This window comes from Cervus elaphus, chromosome 18 (assembly GCF_910594005.1).
Source record: "Cervus elaphus chromosome 18, mCerEla1.1, whole genome shotgun sequence".
NCBI lineage: Eukaryota > Metazoa > Chordata > Mammalia > Artiodactyla > Cervidae > Cervus > Cervus elaphus.
The window spans coordinates 122,527,910-122,536,154 of NC_057832.1; the positions used below are offsets into that span (position 1 = coordinate 122,527,910).

At 57.6% G+C, this 8,245-nt stretch overlaps 1 protein-coding gene across 1 annotated transcript; it reads left to right on the forward strand.

Annotated features, from left to right (window-relative positions):
- The first annotated feature begins 5,059 nt into the window (after positions 1–5,059).
- Positions 5,060–7,635, forward strand: LOC122673942 (proline-rich protein HaeIII subfamily 1-like). The gene is made up of 6 exons (XM_043871824.1): positions 5,060–5,148; positions 5,556–5,640; positions 6,338–6,431; positions 6,704–6,956; positions 7,238–7,405; positions 7,476–7,635. The coding sequence occupies exons 1-6, from the start codon at positions 5,060–5,062 to the stop codon at positions 7,633–7,635; spliced, it is 849 nt and encodes a 282-aa protein (XP_043727759.1).
- The last annotated feature ends 610 nt before the right edge of the window (positions 7,636–8,245 follow it).

Here is an 8,245-nt window from a genome sequence, read left to right on the forward strand (position 1 = left end):
ACAGGCTCCAGGGACCCCAGGCTCAGCCTCCAGGCACCGTTCTCGTCTTGACGCACACAGCCCCTGGAGTTCTTCTGCAGCAAGGTGTAAACACTTCCTCAAGGTCAAACCGTCAGACTGGCATCCTCAGCCATCTCTCCCGGTCTGCGGGCCGGAAGAGCAGGGCATTTTCACAAGGGTGATTTTTCTTTTTATTTATTATGGCTGTTTGAGGGTAGGGAGAGTGTGGTTCTTTTTTTTTTTAATTACATAAATAAACCACGTTCCTTACTGAGAAAAAAACCAAAAAGCACACAAAGAGTAGGAACTTCCCTTAGTTTATCTTTAGGCGAGGAAACTTGGAGATAAAGCGGTCCCACATCAGGGAAGCGTTCTTTTCCACCCCACTTCTCGGATTCCGTGTGATTTTCTCGGGTCACTCTGAGAGGGCAGGAAAGGACCCTGCGTGGACAGGGCAAGGATGCTGACATTCAGGTTAAACCATCGTGCTTGTAAAGTGGTTTGAAGATGAAAAGGCCCGTAGAAGTTATTACGGTCTCGCGGTTAATAATGGATGAGCCGGGCAGCCAAATGGAACATCGATCGCGGCACGTGGGGCCGGGAGCCTTTCGGAGCGAATGTCCTGGCCTGTCCTCAGCTGGCCTTGCCAGGTCCCTCCACCCTGCCTTGTGCGGGCAGCGGGGCGGGTTCCAGGGAGGCAGGGACGCGGGGACTCTTTCTGCAGAGGGCCTTCAAGGTCAAGGCAGGTCTTTGGGCTGTGGGTCAGGCAGACGCCCCCTTGGCTGGGGGCCCGGGGCAGGCTGTCTGTGTCCGAGTGTCCGACCAGACCCACGGGAAAGTTGGGGTGACAGCTGCTGCAGGGCAAGTCCCCCCACCCCAACAAGGCTCCCCCACTTCCCCTCCAAAGTCTCCCAGGAGACTCTCCTCGGATCATGTCCAAGGAGAGCCCCCTCTTGATTCGCTGTGCCCAGGAGGCTGCCCTTGTTGACGGATCTGGGGCCGTGGGGGTTTCAGGGGAACTCTGGGTCCCTCTGCACCCCTGCTGCTCGGGGCCCACAGTCGCGGAGCCCACATCCTTGTAAGTGGCAGCACGGGGCGCTCGGGCCCCCTGTCCCTGGGGAGGGGTCTCAGCCAGGAGGAGCCAGGCCAGGCTCGGCCAGGGGCACGCGTGCTACCCTTGGGCCCTTCCGCAGGTTTAGCGCCCCGAGTTGGATTGGAAGAAGGGCTTCTTCTCGGCTTCTCTGGCTGAGGCAGCACCTGGGCTGTGCTGTCGTGGAGGTGCACTGGGGCCTGGGCCAGGGAGCCTGGGAGAAGCAGCACAACCCCTGCTTGTGGATTCAAAATGCATATCTGCATCTTTTTTTTTCTTTCAGATTTGCATCTTAAATGCTCTGACAAGTCCTGCAGAGAGCAACCTGTTTAAACTGTGTCTGCTGCAGCGTTTTCCTATGTTTCAAGGAGTATTATCAATGGGGCACAGAATGAGCAGTTCTCCTGACCTTGGTCAGGATACTAGGTGGCGTGGGGACAACGCAGAGTTTGGAATCACACAGACCTTAGTTCGAATCTTGCTTCTGCCGAGCAGTTTGAGCCAATGAGTGATCCCTGCAGTCTCGGGTTTTCCGTCTATCAACGACCTCCACCTCACGGCATTGCTGAGAATGAAGTGAGGTTGCATGTGAAATGCTTAGCACGGTGCTTTGGGCATAGTAAATGCCTCACTGAAGGCATTCTCGATGCTCTTTTTATTCTTGTGGTTCCCAGGGCTAGGGTTAAATCTGAAAGTCCAGGTCTGGATGTGAGGGTTGCTGTCTGCCCGCTTGCCCCCCACGGGGATGTGTGGGTGTCATGGTGCTCTGGGGTCACCCCGTCCGTTCCTTGCCCAGGTTCTTGGCTCCGGTTCAGCCAATGAAGTCAGAATTATTAAGGAACAGCAAGCACTTTCCCCCTCTGAGTATTAACGGTTTGGAGAAAATGGTTGAACTGTTCTTGCATTTAATAATTAGATGGGACGCGTTCATTTATATTTCCAGGGAACTCCAAGTGCTCGCTCCATAATTAAGGTAATAGCGTTGCGAGGTGGCCGGAGCCGGAGGCCTGCAGGTGTGACGCGCACTTCCTCGCCAAGGTGCGCGGCCAGGCAGGGCTCCGCGGTGCTCTCCGCCGCAGCCCGTAATTAGCCCCTGATTTATTTCCCCTTGTTCTCATTTCCAGCCTAATAGATCTTACTGGTTATTAGTTTCAGCCACACGTCCAGCCAGCTGGGGTTGGGCAGGCCACTTGCTTTCTCATTCATGATGATGCCGGCATGTTGAGGTCTTAAATCCGATTGATGACGCTCAGGGGTGAGTGTTTTCCGACTCTCGGGGACCGACCATTCACTGGCGCTGTGGGGACTGCTGACCCGTGCTGCTGATGAGGATACCACCAGCTAGCCGTTGTACGGAACTTGGCCCCAAAATCCCAGGGGCTTGACACAATGGAAGTTTACTCTTGACAATTTATAGTTGACAGTTAGAAATTGTGTCTATGCCGGGTGCATGACGGGATGATTTTATTTTTATTTATTTTTTTAAGACAGGATGATTTTATATGTGTGTTCAACGCAAAATACTCGCTATGATTGAGTGAATTAACAGATGCACCGTGTCATTTAGTTACCTTCTTCTTTTTTCCTTTCGTGGGGATAACCAATACCGTCTCAGCAGATTTCAAGTACACAGTACGCACTGTTGGCTGCAGCCTCACCGTTGTGCTAAGATCTCTGGAGCTGACTCATCTCGCCTGACTTGAACCAGCCACCCCTGGACCAACATCTCCCCACAGTGGGAGTTCAGGTGCCGGCAAACCCTTTCCCCTGCGGCTGCTGGATCATCAGTCAGAAGACAGGGGAGGGATCTCGTGGAGGAGCCAGACGGCTTCCTGTCCCCCGGGATGGGAGCACCACACCCCCTCTGCCCACCCTCAGTGCTGAGAACCAGCCCCCAGCCCCCGGGGGCACGGGAGGGTCTGGACACTGTGGACCACGGCTGAGCAGCCGCTCCACAGCAAGGACACGGTCAGTGCGAGGAGCGCAGTGTGCGGTGGGAGCTGCCCTGACCCCACTGACGCTGTGGTTTCAGAGCCCCTCGAGAGGCACGCATTCTTACCTGGATCTCAGCCCCATCTTAGGACTCTCCCCTCTTCCTCACTGCCCCTGACACGCTGGTCCTGGCTGTTTGGGTTGTGGGTTTTTTCTTTTTTTTTTTTTTTTTTTTTTACCATTCCGGTTTCGTTCTGGAGCCAAATGAAATGTTTCTTCCTTAGAAGGCCCTCCCCACAGGGCCCTGCTTCCCTGCACCTCCACCCTCCCAGATTTCCAAATCTTGCTCTGTTTAATCATTCCCTCTCACTATTCAGTCCGTGGGGTCGCAAAGCATCGGACACGACTGAGCGACTGAACTGACTGACTGATCGCTATTCAAAACTTTCATCTGCTTTTTAATTTTTTGATGTATCATCGCCTTTCTCCTTAAGTTAGGTTTGACTGCCTTAGTCTCTTCTGAAATCTCAGAAAAGTGCTTTGTGCATATTTGGCATGAGATAAATAAAATGGTTTCACTGTAAGAAAGTTAGAATTTAAATTTAAGTTAAAGCGATCAAATAAAAGGAAAAAAAAATCAGTCTGTAATTCATGTCTAAGAAACACACTCTTGTAACACTTTTCCGTGCCTCCTTTGGATTATGCATGTATAGGAATTTTGTTTGTAAACGAGATCATGTTGCAGTCTTATTTTGCGATTTAGTTTTATCACATATTTTTCGTATTGTCAAGTGTTCTACACCATTTTAATGCCTTCTTGGTATTTCATTGCCTGAGTGGGATGACTCACACCCAACTTCCTACTGCAGATGCTGTACTAAGAGGTTTCTCACCGTCTGCCGTTATTAACAAGGCTGCGGGGAACACCTGTCATCATGTTGTTCGGTTGCTCAGTCACGTCCGACTCTTTGAGACCCCAACTGCAGCACTCCAGGCTCCCCTGTCCTTCACCATCTCCCAGAGTTTGCTTGAACTCATGTCCACTGAGTCGGTGATGCCATCCAACCATCTCACCGTCTGTCGTCCCCTTCTCCTCCTGCCCTCAATCTTTCCCAGCATCAGGGTCTTTTTCAGTAAGTCAGCTCTTCACATCAGGTGGCCAAAATATTGGAGCTTCAACTTCAGGATCAGTTCTTCCAATGAATATTCAGGACTGATTTCCTTTAGGATTGACTGGTTTGATCTCCTCGTAGTCAAAGGGACTCTCAAGAGTCTTCTCTAGCATCACAATTCAAAGGCCTCAATTTTTTGACTCTCAGCCTTCTTTATAGTCCAACTGTCAGATCCAAACATGACTACTGGAAGCTGGAAGTGTTTCTTCAGGATTGATGTTTACATTCTTGGAGGTGAAGTACTGTGCATTGTATGTGAATATTTTATGTATTTTTTGCATATTGTTGGATGGTGAATAAAAGTTTGTTTGCTGCTGTTGGCTGTTTCTGAGGGCTCCTATTTTTCTCTTTCTTTCCCAACGGTGGGATTTTGCTTCGCTTCACGATTGCTTTGCTCCTCCTGTGCATGAGGACATGAGGACAACACAGGAAAATACCTCCAGTGTTCACGCGGGATGACTCGGGCGTCACGGGTTGCCAGTCACGGGGATGCCGCAGAGGGTCCCAGGTGTCTGCTTCAGGCTCGGGGGGGGGGGCGGGTGCTGAGTGCAGAGGCAGCCCTGGCTGCCCTGGTCCACCGCCTCCGTCTCCCAGCCTGCAGAGGGGACCACGGTGCCTCAGTCTCCCGACCTGCGGAAGGGACCACAGTGCCTCCATCTCCTGGCCTGCAGAGGGGACCAGGGAGCCTCTGTCTCCCGACCTGTGGAGGGGACCACAGCGCCTCCATCTCCCGGCCTGCAGAGGGGACCACAGAGACTCCGTCTCCCGACCTGCAGAGGGGACAACAGTGCCTCCATCTCCCAGCCTGCAGAGGGGACCAGGGCGCCTCTGTCTCCCAGCCTGCGGAGGGGACCACAGTGCCATGATGACGTACAGACCCATGTCTCCCAGAGCAATGTACCCTCCTGAAGACACAGAAGTGGAGCCCAGGCCTCTGATCTCAGGGCCTCCAAGGTGCGACCTGCCGCACGCATGTGCTTGCATGGCCGTGGGGAGAGGCCTGGCAGTGCGCTGGTGGTGCCCTCCACGCATGTGGTGCCAGGAAGGAGGGGTCCTGGGGGCTAGAGGGGGGAGACTTGCCTTGGGGAGGGGAGGAGAAGGCGCACTTCGAGGAGAACGGCTCTGGGGGCTGTAGACAGAGGTACTAATCCCCCAGGGAGCAGAGTGTGGAGGGGCTGGGAGGTGAGGGGTCTGGGGGGCTGTGACGGGCTGGGAAGGCCCCCGCCTGGATGCCGCTGCCCTGTGCCTCTGGGCCTGGGCTGGAGCGGGTCTCAGACTCCTGCCCTCAGTTTGGGGGCCATCACCACAGATGTTCCTGTCCTCCCCCTCCCCCTCTAGCTTTTGGACTGGTTTTCCCCCAGTTCCGCCTGGCACGGCCTGGCACAGTCCCCACACACATCCAGTGCTCGGGCCTGTGGGCCTGGCCTCCGGAGCCCCCAAGGCCTGGTCAGCTGCAGGGCTGTGGGCAGAGGCCCCTCCCCGTGAAGATGCACCTGCCGCTGTGTGTCCCGTGGAGGGGAGTTTAGGCTCACTCTCCTGAAGGACAGATCACTCCAGCGCCCTGCGGATGAAACACTTTGAACAGGATGCTTCTGAACGATTTTTTAAAATAAGATTAAAACCTGGGCCGAGACCTGATGGGAAAGCTCTGCTGTGTTTAAGAAGATGGGATGACCTGGGCTCCCCTGCACTTCACCCCATTGTCAGGGTCAGGGTCAAGGTCAAGGTTGACCCAGATGCAGCCTCCCTCAGGCTCCTTACAGACGAGGTCTCGGGAAGCACTTTCCCACTGGCATCCCAGGAGCAGAGGGGGACACAGAGGTGGGTCAGGGACCCCGCGGAACCCCAGGCCTCTGGCCCCACATGCCGCCTGCCCTCCCCTCGCTGCAGCCTGGGAGGTTCTGTCTCCTGCTCTGACCGCTGGGCTCCAGGGACATCCAGTGGACAGAGAACACCACTTGTCCAGGAGGGCACACTCCTCCCGGCCTGTGAGGCCTGCAGAGTCCAGGGTCACCTGTGCTGCAGACACGGGGTGCGTGGCTCTGTTCCTGGGAACGGGCTGCCCCAGCCCCCCCACGATGGTCCTCTGGGGGCCCCGCACCTCCGCCTTTGGGGCTGCCTGACACGGGGCTCTCACCCCCAGGCTCAGGAGGCCCCTTCTGGCCTCTCAGTGGAGTCCTACCAGGGTGCCAGCGCAGCAGGGCCAGGAGACTGGGGCTCCCGGTGCAGGATGGACGGTGAGCAGAGCGGCAGCGGACAGGCCACCTGCTGACGCCCGGCGAGCTCCTGACCCTGGAGGAGACCAGTGCTTCTGCCCCTGCAGGCCTCCCGGCCGGGGCAGAGCCACAGCTGCAGACGAGGCCCCTGGGCGGCCTCTCTCAGGAGGCTGGCTGGGGGCGGGAAGGGCCTGTTCAGCGAGTGAATGAGCCAGTGAACGAGTGACCAAGGGCAGGGCAGGCCCAGGTCTCCCCCAACCCCCCCCCCCCCCCCCCCCCCCCCGCCCCGCAAGGGCCGTTCCCGCCGCAGAGGCAGCAGGGGAGCCTCTCGCTGCCCAGGGCACCCCCGCCCCCCTTCCTGGGGCCAAGGCTGGGCTCTCTGGAGTTTCCCAGGCCGCTCTCCCCGCCTCCAGGGCTCACAGTCCTGGGAAGTCCCGGGCGAGCCAGGCGCTTTGAAGTGGAGCCCCCGCCAGGCCCACGGGGCTCCCCACCTCCGCCTCAAAGGCCGGAGACGCAGCCATTCGGGGTGGTGGGCCTGCGGGGCTGGTGGGGGCGGGCGGAGGGGGTGAGCGGTCCGAGCCCCACGCTTGCCCGGCGGAGGGAGACGGAGGGAGCCGCCCCGACTTCAGCCCCGCCGCCCCGCGTCTCTGCACCCTCACGTCCCACTGCGCGCTGGAGGGCGCACTCACCCCGGGGTATTTCCTGGGCACCTACTGTGTGCCAGCGGCCAGGCAGAAGCTTTCGAGCCAGCAGGGCCTCCCCCGCCCGCCCGCCCGGCGAGTCTCCCCAGCACCCCCTGATTCTCCGGCTTCCTGAGGTCTGCCCAGGCTGCGCTCAGGTGCGGAAGCTCGAGGCTCCGCTGGTTTAGCTCCTGCAGGAGGAGTAACATCGAGTCCCGGGGGCCCTGGGGAGGCCAGGCGCGTGCAGCCCCCACCCCCGCGCCCTAGCTTCCAGTTCCGGGGGGCGCGTCACTGTCACGGCGCCTGGGTGCGGGGGTGAGGGGTTGTGCGGCTAGCTCAGGACAGAGGGGCACGTGGGCCACTGCTGGTGCGTTTGCCGCCCCAGGCTCCGGAGGCGCTGGGAGGCGCTGGGCCTGCGCCGCTCCTCGCCCGAGACCAGACCCGAGACCAGCAGGGACACAGCCCGGCTCACCCAGAAGCCTCGCGCCCCACCCCGGGAGAGCCAGCCTCTCTCTTTCCTGCACCTTCTGCAGCACTGCTTTTAAAACTGCGGGCTGAGAACCATTAGTGGGTTTCGAAATCAATCTGGAAGGTCATGACCAGCATTTCTATAAAAAGTGAAATCAAAGAAGAAAGAAGATGGAGCGTGGCAGAGGACGCCTCCTCGGGGAAGGCAAACGTGGCTCGGGGAATCGCATCTTCCCGCAGGTGCACGCGCACCCCCTGGGGCCGGTCCCCAGCCCTGGGCGGCCCCTGGTGCTGCAGCGCAGGGGTGGCTGTGAACACTGGCTTCTAAAAGCTGAGCTCCGCTCCGCAGGAGCTGACGGACTAGTTACCCCACTGATGCGGAGCCTCCTTTCCTGCTGAGAAGGCGGGCATGTGCTTCCTTCCTTCATTCCACAAGTTTTTGTGCCGTGCAGGTTAGGAAGCTTACTTCCCTGTTTCAAACAAAAATAAAGGGAGTTTTTCTTTCTTTCTTGCAAATCCTGCAGCAAGCCTCCAGAGTCTCGATCCCCACTTACGTGCTAGTGCTTCGTTTTTAACTAAGAGGCATAGCTGTGTTTTCTCATTTTCTGAGGCCGGGTCAGCGCCGCTGCACATGTGCAGTGCCCCTCATCCCAGCTCATCGCTGAAGACCCAGCTTCTGCTCTCCCG

Excerpts from the sequence above, each read along its gene's own strand:
- LOC122673942 (XM_043871824.1), top strand. The coding sequence starts at position 5,060 with ATGACGTACAGACCCATGTCTCCCAGAGCAATGTACCCTCCTGAAGAC. Across the intron at positions 5,641-6,337 it reads TCCGGAGCCCCCAAGGCCTG|GCTCAGGAGGCCCCTTCTGG; the intron begins GTCAGCTGCAGG and ends TCTCACCCCCAG. Across the intron at positions 6,957-7,237 it reads GTGGTGGGCCTGCGGGGCTG|GCTGCGCTCAGGTGCGGAAG; the intron begins GTGGGGGCGGGC and ends AGGTCTGCCCAG.